Raw genomic sequence first — 17,079 nt, forward strand, 5'->3', positions numbered from 1 at the left:
CTCAGTATTGTTACGTAAAACTGAAATTTCGAGAAAGACTCCACACGCCTATAAGTATAACCAACGCGACGCCACAAAAAAGAGAGTATCTATTATTAGTTTGCTATAGTCAGTGTGCTATAGACTTTAAAAGCTATAACTGTGATTGTTATAACGCTTACCAATCAGAAAATTTTAGATATTTGACTAGGAACCTTTACAAAGTTCGAACATTACAAATCATTTAACTTCAGTGGATCCTCATTGGACATTAGTATTTCTACGAAAACATTATATAAATTCATCGTGGTAAACTTGGCATGTGTGGCTGGTAAATAGCAAAGGACAAAGCTAGCTAGCTCCCTGTTAAGGGAATTATAACTCGTAATTAACTCACTCATCGTGAACCCTCGATAAGATATCAAAGAAGTTCCAAACTAGAAAGAAGACTGTAAGTTTGTGAAACTTTTGTTTATAAATCATTGTTTGCAATAACTGTTATTGTAAATTGTATTGTTGTGTGTAAGTTAAAACGTATTTGTGCTAAAAAAAAGAAAACTGTGTGTATCAATCTTGTTGGCAAATATCATAAACTGACTATATATCGGCTTTTATTTAACTGCTAAATCCAATTACAATTTAACTACTAAATTTAAAGTATTAGTTAACTCAGTTTCAGGTTATTTAAAATTCTAATACGTAACAGGCAATATATTAAACATTAGAGGAAAGATAGACCTCCAGCTTAGTCTGGAAGATGTTGCCCACAAAATGAATATAGTTATTTGTTAATTTAAGTTGTGCAATTGATGAAATGATGTTCCACTGAAAAGTCACCCAATGCCACCCAGATCGAGGCCAGGAATAGTGGTCTGCATGAGCATATATATAGAGAACAGAGTAATAATAATACCCCCATGTACACAAGCGATGTTCTGTGGTTATAAAATCCACACAGCATAGAAATACACTGTTTTCTGTCCAAAAAGACAGTACTAAAGTATGGTAGCATATTGAATAACAGTGTTGCAAGAATATAACTTTATCACAGTTCATTGCTTGGACTCACAACATAGAAACACGAATAGACTATTTTACCCCATGGTGCTACCTTGTCTGTGCATGGAATATCCTGATCTTAGACAAGCAGTGTGAGAGTTGAAATCAAGGCCATTATGGCTGTAGTAAAAGTCAAACATGAGTAGACGAGTCCAATGGATGCCGAAGTTAATACTTCAGGAGCTCCAGAATGGAAAATAAAAAACTCAGATCTAGCTTGGGCACTCCTAACTGTCCAGCAAGGTCAATCATGGCACTAGTAGAGAAGAGTAGTACAGATGCACGTACTCTGTGGCACCTGTACAAGTAGTTGTAATAATATGTGCTATACTATTGTTTTCAGTCTACGTATATGTATTGTGCTCCTACAGTACTGCAGCTAGTAATACTCAAAGCTCTGCAGCAAAAAATACTCTAGACTTTGCAAAACACAAAGATTGATATGCACTAATGTGTTAACCACACTTGTGCTAACAGTCAATGGTGATTCTTCTGTTTTCAAGTATTTTGAGCTGTTGAGTTCTGGTTTGAATGCTGTACAGTGTATACTGCCCAAAGAAAAACTAGCCAACACAATATAAACTTCAACAAAGGATTACTGGGTTTCATCTCCAAAGGATAGTTCTGGATACTGCTGATTCACTATTGAAGACTTCAATAGATTATTACTACATACTCATCATCATCACTTATTCCAAAAATGGGTTGAAGATTATACATTGTTCAATATGTTAGCTCAGATAGTTAAATATGTGTTAACTGAGAATTGGATAGCATGTTTAAGGGAGTTAACTTCAACAGCCAAGTATATGGTGAGTTTTGTAAAGGTAAAGACTCAAATTTCAAGTCCGATGGTTTGACAGAATGAATGCTAGTAAAGTGTGTTAATTCTGACAGAATCAACTGGGACAAACAATTGCCACATGCGATGATGGCATATAGAACAAAGGAAAAGGGGTCCACGGGTTTTTGTCGAGCCTGATTATGTTAAGATGAGAAGTGTTATTTCCTGTGGACGTGTCATGTAGTCTTCCACCAGAAAGAGGAGTTCCCCAATGTCCCCAAGAATATGTAGAATGCTAAGATCAATAGTCATTGATGCACATGAATTTGTCCAACAACAGGTTGATCAGATAGCATGATGAGAAATACAGGATTACGATCTGGAGTCATCCTGGCCAACCTGATGATGGAGAGAAAGCTGCAGATACCTATCAGGTGGTCTTTCATCAACTGGTAGTCGAACAAACTACATGCTGAGACTGGAGAATGAAATTCAAATGTCATCCTCCTGATTGATATAGATGAGATTCATCATAAAGGCTAGGAGGGCTGGGTAGTTGGAAGGCTACTGACCAAAAGGGTGTAGTGACCCAGAGCGGTAAGGTAGAATAGCATATATGGAATACACCATTGGTTAATGCTTGATTATCACAGTTAGTATGATCATTAGTTCGAGAGCCTGATGATTGAAAAGAAGTAGTATTTCTTGCTTTCTGAAAAATTCAGCAGCAAGTTCTGGCAGAATGTATGGACTACAGTTTGTGGCTGTTACCCGATTATTGATAGTCAGGACAGTCTCTGGTCTGTATAGTCATGATCTTTAAGAAATTGGCATTCTTTGCTTTCCAAGCCATTGAGTGATATTAAGATGCAACGTATTGTCTATTTTGTACAATTATCACTTGATTATTTACAAGACAATAATGTAATTGAAAGGGTGTTGCAATCCCTTGCTTTTGAAGCCATTAAGTGAAGTTTCCGATGCAAAGCTTCGTCCATTGTTTTTAAAAAAAGCACTCTAAGAATCTCACAAAAAATATTTGATCTTTCTATAAAAACAATGTCGAATCTTTCATCAATGATATAATATATCACAATATAACAGCACGAATTTTAACCTCGGTAAATATACTTTTAGCTCAAAAGCCTCGACATGTCATAATTTTACCGTATTATTTATTTTGTGAAGCCTGAAGTAGACATAAGTTGAATTTGACTGCCCCTACACAACACTGCCATTTCATAACAATCAAATAATAAATTAGAGATGAGGCTGTTTAAGAAAGTTAGGCGTGAATATTTCTACTGTCTAGCAGGGTAAACGGAGGACAGCACAGTCAGAGAGAGCTGATCAAATGAAATTGCAGGGAAAGTATGAGATTGGGAAGTCATCAAGTTCCTTGGCACATATTCTGTAAACGAAAATGAGCATGAGTGCATGTTAAGCCTATAGACATGTCATTTGACCAATATATAGTACACGGATGCAACTGATCATTAAAACTGCCCTTTAACTTACACACTCAGCTGGTCCTTTGGCCAATTAGAATTCAATCGACCTTTTCACTTAATCGAGACTTCCATTATTTAAGGTAAAGTTTTAGCTACGATTAGTCTCTCTATCATAGACTAGCCAGTACTTTGTCTGTCTTGCTCTTTCCTAAGACGGGCTTTTGATGTTCTTTTAGCTAAGTTCTTGGATGATGTGCAAGACTTATTTCTCAGCGAGGAGACAAAGAAAGCCACCAAAATTGGAATTTCCAGGCATAGCCTGACCTAAATGTAGTCTGAGATCAGGGATGAGGATGCGTTGCTAGTTGACACATTCAGAATGGCCCTGCGGTCTGTACTACCACCTTCAATAGCAAAGAATCAAAATACTAAGAGGATCATAATCCCTGCAACTGGGAGCCCAACAATGGAAACACCAGCTACAACTCCAGAGGATCTTAGCCTTCAAGCCATTCAATAAACTTTGGCATTGCCACTCTTGACACTACCAAAGGAAGAGATGAAGCTGGAGGAGTGATGGGATCAACGATCTGTCTCATTGGAGTATGTGCTACAATTACCAGAAAATACATGCATCTTTAAAGGGAAAACTACATCCCAAAACTGAAGAAGAGCTTTTGGGTGCTCAAGCCCCAAAACGATTGAGGTGCAGATGGGCTTCAGGATAACTCAGGATCAGAAGACTGTGATGACAGGCATCCAGAAAGCTAGGTGATTTATGAACCAGCTTCTGCCAACGATGAGGGAGTCTTCACATCGAGGATGGGGGCATCAACCTCTGGCTGCTCAGATAGGATGTACATGTCATGAATGATGGGCTTCCCATAAAGAGATGCCAGGATCCATCACTAAAAATACAATGAATGAACTCTGAGAAAAACTACTGAAGTTGATAACATACCACTCAAACTCGAGTACATTTCAGTGTTGAAAATACACTTGAGAAATGGCAGCCAAATAGATAGAAGTATGAACCAAGCAACACGAAGGAAGATCATCTGAGGCAGAAAGTAAAAAACAATGGTAGCAGAGAGTAAAGACAGTGGTGGTCCTAGAGAATTTGTTGGTGGGATTGAAGTGAGTGTGAGTAATGTTTTGGACAGTTTTGGGAAATTTGTATATTTTGTAATATAGATCAAATTATTGTAACTTATATTGTTTATCTTATATTTTCATTCAAATTGGAATCACTTTTAGATATCCCTCTGCCTTTTGCATTCATCAGTGCACGGATTTGGGTATTTCTTGGTTGGGTAGTTTTGTATATTCACCTTATTATTATTTATATATATAGACTGCATGTGAGCGTGTGTAAAAGAACAGGGACTTTTTATATGTATACATTTATTATTTTTAATTTCATGCATAGCATATATATATATATATATATACTGTAAGCTTACCATGCTACTGCTTGTATATTCAAATTAAAATGGGTATTTTCAGTGTTAAAGGTTTGAATTTGTTTTTCTAATTATATCATCTTCTTTTTTTGTTGTTATTATACAGTAATCTTCATTTATGTCTACATTTTCTTTTAACTGTTATAATGATGTGTTCGTTTCGTGATAAAGGTTTTTGTATGACAATCTTCCTTTATGTTAGCCTGGTGGTTATGGTTAGAGCGCTCGATTCGTAATCTGCGGGTCGCGAATTCATCTCCCCGTCACCGAACATGCTCGCCCCTTCAGCTATGAAGGTGATATAATGTGACGGTCAATCTCCCTATTTGTTGTTAAAAGAGTAGCCCAAGAGTTGGCGGTGGATGGTGCTGCCTAGCTGCCTTCCCTCTATTTTATCACCCCAAAATTAGGGACGACACGAACAAACCAAATTCTCAGTGTTAAAGGTATTTTTGATATTGTTTCAACAATGAATTCAAAAACCAATGGATAATGAATCAGAATGAAACAATATCAAAAATACTTTTAACACTGAGAATTTGGTAAATTATATATACAATTAAAGGTTTTGTTAATTATTATCATTCTTTTATTGTGAAATGCACTGTCTTATAACCCCCCAATGGCACAGCGGTATGTCTGCGGACTTACAACGCTAGAAACCGGCTTTTAATACCCGTGGTGGGCAGAGCACAGATAGCCCTTGTGTAGCTTTGTACATAATTAAAAACAAACAAACAAGCATTGTCTTATATTTCACATGAAATACATTTAAAATGTTTCTATTTGACCATTTCATTTTGTCACGTTCTTTAGTGTTTTTACTTGATTTCTAAAATTAAAAGATCATATATAAGGGATTGATTTTTGGTCTCCAGTTCTAATTAAAGAGTTTTTTATTTTAATGAAATACTTTGATTTTTTTCATTCTCAGATTATAAATAAAGATTATACTTTCTTACTGTATCGTATTTTATGTTGTATTTAGAGGATTTTATCTTGTTGTATTAAGGTGTAGTTCATTCCTAAAAGTTTGTGTTTTCCATGAGGCGTGTAAGTAGTTCTGATTTTTGAGGAATAAAATTAATGTACTCTTCAACCATGTCGCAAGTTTAAAGACATTTTCAATAGTTTTCAGTTATTTAGTTTTCGTCCTGTAATGGAGGAAACTCGTGGTTTACAATATCGTTAAGCTTACTTCAGTTAATTGCTTTGTTTATATGTTCCCTCCAATAGGTGAGGTTTCTTCGGCCGGATAGGATATATCAGTAATATATAGTATTTGAGTTAAAAGGATTGACACTGTAATATCTTTTGCTTACCGATTATGACATTGACTAAATGTTACATCAAAACTAATGCTATGAGGCAATAAATGTTACAAATTGATACTGTCAACTTGATGAAGTAAGCGAGTTTACCTGTTGAATTTTCGGCGCGCTTTCTTGGTTCAGATCTGCTATGAGGTTAGAGTGAATATTTTCATGTAAAATAATCGTGTTTAGTCCGACGAAAATCTATCCCGAGAGAGAGAAAGCTATGGATCTAAACACAGCCTAATAGAAGCAACTGGCTTTTCATGTGCGCGAGCGTACGCTGCGTTTTCTTTTCGTTTGTTCTTTAATAAAAGTTATTTTCATTTTTACACACACTAGGAAGACTCAGTTAATTTGTCCAATCAGCATCACTCTCCTTATTTCTTGAACGAATCTATAGTTATTTGCGAATCCTCTATCTGATTCTTGGCAGGAAATCAGTAGTAGTTTTTACCTGAAAATGTCACATCATGATCCTTATACAAATTCATCTGAGTATAGAATTCACTTTCCTAATCATATACCTTAGAATATCTTAATGGATATCTTAATGCTAGAGAAACGAATATTATTCGTAAACGTTCTCTAAGCGTCTTACTAGTTGTAATAAAGAGACTAATCTTACGGATTGCGTTAAGCCCTACAGACCTTTCTCTTGTGAATCAAGACTTAGGTCTAAGATTATCGAAGTAGGCGTTCAACTTACTACTGGGTCTTAATAGTTGATTATATACGTCGCAAATAATGAGCAAGTAAATGTTTGTAAGTTATTATGTGTCAGATGCAGTTAATTAGGAAAGAAATTCATAGGCGTGTTGTCTGAGGAAGAAGTTATTTCTACCTGAAAAGTGGTGGCGCTTTTACACGAGGAAAAACTAATAACAGCAAATTTAGCTCTCAACGTCATTTTGGCTATTTTTGTGTAGTTTGCCACTATTCCTATTTCTATTTGCTCGATCCTCAAATCTTTTTTTTTTCCCCTTTAGGCCTGCTTTAGTTTTTATATGCGTACGAAGTCAAATAATCTTTAGTTTCCATTAAGGTCGTTTAGCTCAAGACCTTGAGTTAGTTTTTGGTTATTTTACCAATTATAGAGTAAATCAGAAACTTAAAACCATTTTTTTCAAAAATTTAGAAACTCTTTATCTTTATTTTCTTCAGTATTTGCGATAAAGTTATATATTAAATCCGATATCAAGAAAATTAATAAAGTCTTACTCTCATTACGTCCTTCACCGGGAATTCAAGTTGAGAATTATCCAGTTTATTAAAATCAACAATCGTTATCTTAAAAATACGTCAGTTCAAGCAAACATATTATGTTTATTCTGATCACGGCTTAAAAGTTTGCAATTTCAACTAATCACCAAATTAAGACATCGGAGTCCGTTCAGGATAATTACTTTCTAGAATGATTACGTGTTTTTGCATTTACTCTCTGTAATTGAGATATTTTTTTAAAACCACTATAATCTGGTCTTTATATACTGTTAGAAGGTTTAACCTTTTCTTCAGTTATTTTTTAGAAATAATAAGGTGACCTTTTTTATAGTTTTAGAAACGATAAGTTGTTCTTCAGATAGTTTTAGGAAGAATAAGCCATACTGTTATATAACTATCAATAAAATATGAAACGTAAGTTTGTTTAAAAGGCGAAAACGTAGGCCAGCAATTAGAACACGAAGATAGAAATAAAGTACTACCACTTTTAGGATTTACTAAACTACAATCTTAGTAATGACGTCTGCTTTTGTACACGGATTCGCTGCTAACGGATTAAAGCTTCTTGCGTTCTTTTCTGACAATGGGAAACGTGTTTACACTATTTAAAAGCTTGTTTTTCTTCCCTAAGTACGTTATTGATTTCAAAACTTTGAAAACTATATCCGAAGAAAGTACTGTCTCTTATATAATGTATATAACTGAATTATCTGAGAAAATGAGACTAGATGTATTTATTCAAATACGAGTTATTTATCTCTCAGACATCAGCGAAGTCTAGTACAAATTTACCTATAAAATATTTTAGTGTACATATAAAAAAAAATTCAGAAGTAAAAATGTTACGCCTGCTACAGATCTTGATATAACTGCTACCTTGTCAGCCATTAGAGCTTACAAGTGGGAAAAAGGGAATGACTTTTGTTTCGTACAGATGAAACTTTTAATAATAATAAAAAACTCTGTAAATAAACCAGTCTTTAAAATCTGTGAGTTGTATAAGTCATATTTTAAACCGGGCTTCGATACTCGTGGTGGGCAGAACACAGATAGCCCATTGTGTAGCTTTGTGCTTAACTACAGACATGCTTTTTTTTTTTAATCCAGTGTCAGTAACGATCCGTTGCTTCGATTTTCAACCTTTTTTTTTAACTTTGATTTTAGATTTGTTGATTAGATCTTTTCCTGAAAGGAGTACATGGGTAACCAGTTGTTGATCAGTACACTTGAAGATACACATGCAAAAGAAAAGAAAAAGCTTTGTTGTTCTTGATTCAGATCGTTTATTATTTTCATCCCGGTATTTGAAATCTGCCATTTCCATAAATGTTCCAGAATATTCGATAAAGCTACTGGCAATAAGCATATCAATGGGAGGACTTGTGTCCCATTTTTGATTGGCTGAGATTTTTTTTTTATTTTTTACATAATGTAACATACATTACCTAAAATAACGTCCCCAGGTGGGACAGCAGTAAGTTTACGGATTTACAACGATAAAATCCGGGGTTCGAGTTGCCGCAGTGGACGCAGCAGATAGCCCAATGTGGCTTTGCTCAAAACAAACTAAACATAACAATTAAGTACTCTTTTCAAACAAAATAAGTAAATGTATCTACTTTTGATGTGTTTTGGAACGGTTTTTTATAAAACAGGAAATCACAGGCTCTATCCCAATTTCAGGTGGAAAAACTTTAGAAGTAGTCGTAGCAGGTATTTTCTTAAATAAACATTTCATACCTAACGTTTTTTTGTTGTTGTTGTTTTCTTCTTACTATTATTTAGGATTTTCGCACAAGGCTATATATATATATATATATATACAAGGGCTATCCCTAATTCGGAACTGATTGATTGGAGTGAAGGCATGTAGTCAGCAGCACCATCCGCTAACTCTTGAACTACTCTAATCGAATAGATGAATTTCGCGAGCACTCTTATAACGCGCTCACAGACATTTTCAGGTAACGGGACACAAACCATGGACCCGCTGATTCACACTCCGTTACGCTAACGATCATACCATTCCCGGCCTACATAAATACTTACGTGAACTCCTGTTCGTAGTACCTTTTTTATTTATCTATTTTTCATTTAGGTCATAAAATAACGTAAATAAATGTCTCCTACCACAAACAAAATCCCGTGTATTTTACGTAATTTAATAGCAGCGTTTTATTAAATTTATTCTTAATATATTAACATATATTTTCTTCGACTAACGTGAACGTTCCTAGGAATAAAAGTAAACTATATAATTGTAGCAACCTCCCAAGTTCCTCGTGAAGCTACCTGGGTTGAGGCTAAGGTTCTAATGCTCAGTGCACCTGCCTCTGCGAAAGCACGGAGAAGCAAGGGGTGGTTAAAGCCCACTTTAGTTAGTGTCTTTTCATTATTGCCTGAAGCGTGCACGTGACAGCTCCGGCGTAGACGACGATTTCCGGAGCAAGCCTAAAGCTTCCATATCTCCAACAAAAGGGAAGGACTTAAAGAGAAGTTCTCGAAAAATAGGTTCATTCTCTCCGAGAAACGATCGGAAAATATCTTGCTTCTGAGATACAGCAATTAGACATAATCGTTGCCTAATACATTCATTTCATACGCTGCATATTCATTCTAATTTTCTTCGCATCATCAGTATTGTGGAACATTGCTTAAATAGAGTGTACCAAAATTGTCACTTTCGAAACGTCTTTACAAAAAAAAAAAACAATATTGATAACTTGCAAGCATACGAAAAGCACCAATACTGTCATATAACATCGAAATGATGTTTATGTGTAAGTAAGTAACTTTAGTTTATAACCCGCACACATATATAAATATATATACCAAGATAGCGATATACCCCTACTTAACACTAGATCAAAGCATGTTGTGCCACTACCGAGGGTCTGTTTCAGACCTGGTTGAGCTTACCGAAGAAAAGAGCCAGCGATGCTGCGCTGAAAGCAAACTTCGGCGGGTTTTCACCACCAACTCCAGGCGAAAAAAGAAAACCACGTCAACTGTTTTCAGCCTCAACTCTGTACTTAAGGAACCTTTGCGCTTAGCCAACTCGGTGCCCTTGACCTTTGACCTTCGTGGGTGAGTCTTCCTAATTACTTCTCAAGTGACTCGATTGTAACACATAAAGTTATGTGTGTAAACTCGGTTTGGGTTTCTTCGTAAGTTCAAAATAAATATCATGATATAATGTTTTCCTAACATCCAGAAATGTATGCATAATTTTACTTAACACGCGTGAAAAATTGGGCAGTTTTTTATTTATCTTTGTCGAAAATTCCGAACTTGAACTATGCATTACAATAGTCCTAATTCCTAAACTAAATATTATTTTTTATTGAGGTATCGTGAACTGTGAATTACAGTAGTCCTAAACTAAATATTGTTTTTATTAAGGTATCGTGAACTGTGCATTACAGTAGTCCTAAACTAAATATTGTTTTTATTAAGGTATCGTGAACTGTGAATTACAGTAGCCCTAAACTAAATATTGTTTTTATTAAGGTATCGTGAACTGTGAATTACAGTAGTCCTAAACTATATATTGTATTTTATTAATATATCGTGAATTGTGCATTACAGTAGACCTAAACTAAATATTGTTTTTATTAAGGTATCGTGAACTGTGAATTACAGTAGTCCTAAACTATATATTGTATTTTATTAATATATCGTGAATTGTGCATTACAGTAGACCTAAACTATATATTGTATTTTATTAATATATCGTGAATTGTGCATTACAGTAGTCCTAAACTATATATTGTATTTTATTAAGGTATCGTGAACTGTGCTTTACAGTAGTCCTAAACTAAATATTGTTTTTTTATTACTTAATTAAGGTATCGTTTAATAGAGTTCAATATGAAACTTTCTGATCAGTTAGTTAGCCAAAGTACTTTCTGTCCGATATTATTTTCATGTTAGTATGTAATCTGTCTGTTATATCATCTAAAGCTAAACATGCAACTAAAAATCTTAGAATTGTACAAAATATGTAGATACTTTAGAGTAGTGTTGTAGAGAGGTATTTTTATTAAGATAAATATGTTCACGTTCTTAATGATATTTCTTTTTTAGTATAGTATAGTGTTTCGAACACCAGATGTCACAACATTTTAAAATTTAAAGTAGTCGTTTACTTTGTTTCTTTTGGTTTTACATCTATTTCAAAACTTCAATTTTAGGGGAGGGAGATATTGTTTCATATATAGATTGCCGTTTTAGAAAACGATTACTAATCTTCATTCATTTGTGAGGAGAGTGTTATACACATATATTCATAAACCGTGATTTTTAGTTCCTTAACAATGCCTGAAGTGTATAATATAATAACCATAAATACATGAGTGTTATACACATATAACATTTTCATAAACCGTGATTTTTAGTTACTTAACAATGCTTCAAGTGTATAATAATTGTAAATACATGAGTGTTATACATATATATCATGTTAATAAACCGTGATTTTTAGTTACTTAACAATGCTTCAAGTGTATAATAATTGTAAATACATGAGTGTTATATATATATATCATGTTAATAAACCGTGATTTTTAGTTACTTAACAATGCTTCAAGTGTATAATAAACATAAATACACATAACTTTGTTTCACAACTATGAAAATTACTTTAAGAGAGCCTCATCTAGCACTTTCTTAGGTTCAGACAAGCGACACTGATCTTTCAGTTAACTGTTTTAAATTTAGGTTTCTTCATTAAAATAATGCGATTTAAACAGAGGAATTTTGTAACCGTTGGCTTAGTTACTTGTACTGGAGCACGAGAAGAACAAGTCCAAGTATATAGTGGTTATTGAATATTTTTTCACTACACACAACCTTAAGTAGTGATGCCAGTGCCTGTATATAAGATATGAAAATGCCTTAATGTTTGAACCTGTCTACATCTCTGTAAGAATACTACCACATGAATTAAGTAAGTTATCTCTTTCCATTGCTCATTCCTTTATGTGAAATTATTCTGGTAATTGTAGGTTTAGTTGTCGGTAACCTATTTTAGACTGTTTCATGGACTAAATAGATGGATGGATAGATAGAAAAATAGATATGCATGACGAACGTCCTTAGTAATAAGCTGTTGTGTTCTCATTAGTTCTTTATTACTCAGATTCTGTAATTGTTTGTTTGTTTTGAATTTCGCGCAAAGCTATACGAGGGCTATCTGCGCTAGCCGTCCCTAATTTAGCAATGTAAGACTAGAGGGAAGGCAGCTACTCATCACAACCCACCTCCAACTCTTGAGCTACTCTTTTACCAAAGAATAGTGGGACTGACCGTTACATTATAACGCCCCCACGGCTGAAAGGTTGAACATGTTTGGTGTGACGGGGATTCGAACATGCGACCCGCAGATTGCCATGCCGGGCTCAGATTCTGTAATCTAAACAGAGACAAGATATATTGATTGATAAAGCCATTAATCACGCTTCATGAATGTATAATAACCAAATGTAACTTTTAATTTATGATGTTATGCACAAAGAAAAAGCCCTCTTGCCTGTAGTGCTACGAATTCTTATTGGTTTCTAAATCAACATCCAGTGATGTACTTATTGCCGGTGTTTACGAATTACTCCGATCGTAACTCAAATGGTAATTAAAGACGACATGTAGGAAATTGTTTGTCTGTACATATAGGTTTAGTAAAACGGCATTGTGTACAATCTGGTATGAGTTGTGGTGTTTGTATTATTAGGATAGAAGAATTATTAGATTATATATACAAGCGTAGCTTCGTACAAGTGGAACACAACCTAAAACAGAAGTTAATCGAACGGATGTTGTGTGTTTTTATAAATTGTGTGCTGAATTCAGTTTTATCTGGTTGTTTTACACCTTTCTTTGATGTTGCATTCAGTTTTGTCTGGTCGTTTTACACCTTTTTATGGTGTTGGATTCAATTTATATGGTTGTTTTACACCTTTTCGTGATTTTGGATTCAGTTTTATCTGGTTGTTTTAACCCTCTTGTGATGTTGGATTCAGTTTTATCGAATTGTTTTACACCTTTTTCTCATGTTGAATTCAGTTTTATCGAATTGTTTTACACCTTTTTCTCATGTTGAATTCAGTTTTATCTCGTTGTTTTACCAATCGTGTGATGTTGAATTTAAGAATTAAGTTTGATTATTATTTTTTTCTGAATAATTTTAATATCTGTTGTAAAAATATGTGTGCTTTATAAATTATTTTGTTTTAAGATAAATACACAGCAGAATATAACAAAATAATATTTTTGTCAATATACTTTACCTATTTAAAGTGAGCTTTTAAGTTACATGTGTTAGAAGTTAATACAGTAATAAACATTGATAAAGAGCTAATATATAAGTTATTCCGAAAAGCGAAAACAAAACCTTAGTGGTTCTTAGCAACTAATTTTGCAACAGTATACAAAATGGTACGTGCATCGCACAAACTGAAAACACTGCCAGTCAAGTTGCTGTGTCTCGGGTTTTCTTGTTCAAATATATTAAGATTAAAAGGTTAAGTATAAACGTCGCTAATAATACACCAAAGCAATATTATTAAAACTTTACCAAACTTCGACCTCAAAGGTGTATCTGAGCGAATAAAAAAGGTGGTACTTAATGCCCGTGTCACGTAAGCATGATACATTTGGTTAAGTGATTTCATCCTTATCTTATCAGTTGCCCTAGTAAGCTAGTTCAGGTACAGGTTAAAATGGTTGGTTATTAGCAACGTATAGTTTACATGCTACTGTGGTATTTTTATATATATATTGGAAACTTATTACACCGTTTAGGAGTGACATGATTAAAATTATTTTGACATCTTATTTCATTTTAAAAGGGACGATGCTTCTCTAGCTCGGGCATTATGTACCCTATTTAAGTAGTTTTCAATAATATAATGAAGTGATACTAGGGACAGGTAGTAAGACTTTATACCATAAAACAAACAACAAGAAATGAAATTAGGGACGTTTAGCACAACATTAAACGAAACTTGAGGCATCAAAACTTTATTTAATACGTTAGAAAACAAAAAAAAATCTATGTAATTATAATTTTAATATTTATCAAGACAAAAATAGCAGTATTTTAAATAAAACTAAGGTATTTAGTAATATTTTATACTATAACCTGCGAAACATTAAGTAAGGCTATGGACTTCTAGCGAGTGTAGTGTGGTTAATAGCCACATTAAACGAGTTTTTAATAACGTTAAACGACAAGTTTGAAATCGAATGTAATATTCCACGGTCGTAATGACGTCAACATTGAAACCTAAAGCAAGACCCTTTTAGGCCTATTCCTAATTAAAATCGTAAGCAACCACGACAAATTTATTATAAGTTTTTCATTACGACCTTAATCCAATCTAGTTTGGCGTCGGCCGGTATTTATGTAAGTCAATAATGTTTACTCTCAGGTGGCTGGCAACCATACTGAGCGAAGCATATTCAGTGAACTCGCGACCCTCAGATTGCGATCGAGCGCCCAAATCACCAATTATAAGTATTAATTCCCAGAAAATAAAAACACGACTTCTTTCAGTCAATATAATTATTTCATATCATCGTGCTTAATAACAAGTAACAGGGTTGGTTCGTTGTTTTCGTTTCTCAATTACTACTTCTTTGTTTATGAACTGTCCTACTGAACTAATTTACTCGACTGGCAGCTTGTCACTTAATTTTGTCTGGCACGTCTTTTTTGTGACTTATTATTGTATCTCACGTTTAGAATCAACTTAAAGAAGTTTATATTATATGATTATATGTCACTTTCTATCATTTATGTCAGTTACTTGGTCAGGATCCAGCCAGTATTAACCATATATACTAATACATATTTTTTATGTTCTTTAGTTTTACAAACTAAACTAGTATGGATTTAATTGTGTGAAAACATCTTATAAACAATGCAAAGTTTCACCTGACATGCTACTGCCGAAACATCAGTGCTGTCTTACATATTTCACATCTGTGCAACTCATCTCCTCCTGATTGCTTGTAAATTTAGACACATTCTGAACAATTCAAGATTGTAAATATATATGTGGTAGGTTGTATCATTTCTATTGTGATATTAAAAGATTCACTTACAACGTATTGATCTTAGTCACTTAAATGTGTAGAAAAAAAGCAAACTGCTTTCAGGAAAAATATTTTGTGAACAATGGTTTAAATGTGCTAGCTTAGTAGACAACCTTGCCTCTGATACACCTGATGACGTATATGGAAAGATGTAATCAATGGGTTATCAGTTTCACTGACTTTGAACAATCAAAATGATTATTTTAAAACTGTATGTATTTATTAACACCAAATAACTGAGTTTATCAGTTTTTATACCTAACTAAATATTTCCTCTCGTTCTTTTGATTAGTCTTTATCGTGTATAACACAGTGTTTTATTCTACAACACACGTGTTAGTTCTTGTATTATTTTGGTGATAATTTTATCTCATAATTCCTTATTAAAGTACTAGTTGTTGTTTTCATTTACTGGTTATCAGTTGTGCTGTATAAGGCTAGCCACTGCTTCTGATATGGTTTGTTCTCTCACACAAAGTAATTCGTATCAATTGAATGGCAAAAGACGGCGTGAGACAACCAAGCGAACAGCACGTGTTATTAAGTTTATTTCTTTATCTCATCTACAAATAAAATTACTTGTCATAACATGTGATGAAATTTTACATTTTTGTTATCACAGCAGAAGTTATGTTGCAAATCAATTAGTATCCATTTTGTATCTCGTAAGGAACCACTCTCAATCGTAACAATGATAATTTCCGGATAGCGTGACATTCAGAAGTTTAGAAAATAAACTTTCTTGAAGTTCACCTCTTGTTCGCTTCATCAGGTACTACCGTATGGAATGTTTCCCACTCAATACCTCTCAATTGCGAGCGTAAGGTATTCCATGTAAAGTCTCGATAATGAACCTTCGATAAACGTCATAAACTGCAGCAAAATAATGGAAGAAACTTTTAAACACTCATTAACTACTTATGTATGTAAATCAGATTCTAAGGAGGGCTTTTTTATTATATTTGGTGAGGGTATTTCTGTTATACAGTTTAGAATATATCGAGTAAATACACCTCACAGTTACTACAGTTCAAGTAATATGCACGTGATTTTCTTCGTCTTAAAAATGTTAGTTTTAGAGCATAAAATTGTTCATTTTTTTCCTATTATAAGCACAGTTATATCTTGTACAGTTAAAAATATGTGACACTTATGACTCATAGATGAATCAGAATTTTTTATGGTTTTTGTTAAACATTCAAGAAAGTAGTTATTAACTGATTTTGGCTCACGCATTTATAGATATGAAGTTGTAAATGTTGGTAATGAATACAAAATCTTTCAAATTGTAATGCGATGTTCCAACATAACTTCTTTATATAGATGGTACGTCCTTTATTTATTGGCTATATTCATACATACTAGCAGAGACCCGCAAAACATTTCCGGCCAAATTAGTATCTTTATCGTAACAGTACTTCTTTAAATATAACATTTCTAGCACAATACAAACGATTTTGTAATCGTAGACAACGAAATGTGTAAATCTACTTGTATATAGGCTGTATTTTATAAAACTTTATGTCAGGCCTAAGTTCGATAACGAGATCAATTAACACTGTAACCTGTGTACGTTGTTTTTTGTATTTTTTCAACTTTAGTTAGGACTAAACTTTACTGTACTTAATACTATCAATAAATAAAATTATAATGTTATTCTACGACCTAACGTCAAACTTTTTTTTAAAACTTTGATAAGTTTTTAATATTCT

At 33.7% G+C, this 17,079-nt stretch overlaps 1 protein-coding gene across 3 annotated transcripts in view; it reads left to right on the plus strand.

Annotated features, from left to right (window-relative positions):
* Positions 1 to 17,079, plus strand: part of LOC106466107 (GTPase-activating Rap/Ran-GAP domain-like protein 3) — a 184,701-nt gene that overhangs the window by 82,191 nt on the left and 85,431 nt on the right. Inside the window, exon 1 of one of the 3 annotated variants that reach the window (XM_013926347.2) lies at positions 9,630 to 10,360. The exons of 1 other annotated variant lie outside the window; for it this stretch is intronic. In XM_013926347.2, the coding sequence (XP_013781801.2) occupies positions 10,146 to 10,360 (215 nt within the window). In that variant the 5' untranslated portion in view covers positions 9,630 to 10,145. Of the gene's footprint in view, positions 1 to 9,629; positions 10,361 to 17,079 lie in introns of those variants that run through there. One more of the 3 variants, XM_022394065.1, reaches the window with a different exon arrangement.

Source organism: Limulus polyphemus, unplaced genomic scaffold (genome assembly GCF_000517525.1).
Source record: "Limulus polyphemus unplaced genomic scaffold, Limulus_polyphemus-2.1.2 Scaffold2153, whole genome shotgun sequence".
Taxonomy (NCBI): domain Eukaryota; kingdom Metazoa; phylum Arthropoda; class Merostomata; order Xiphosura; family Limulidae; genus Limulus; species Limulus polyphemus.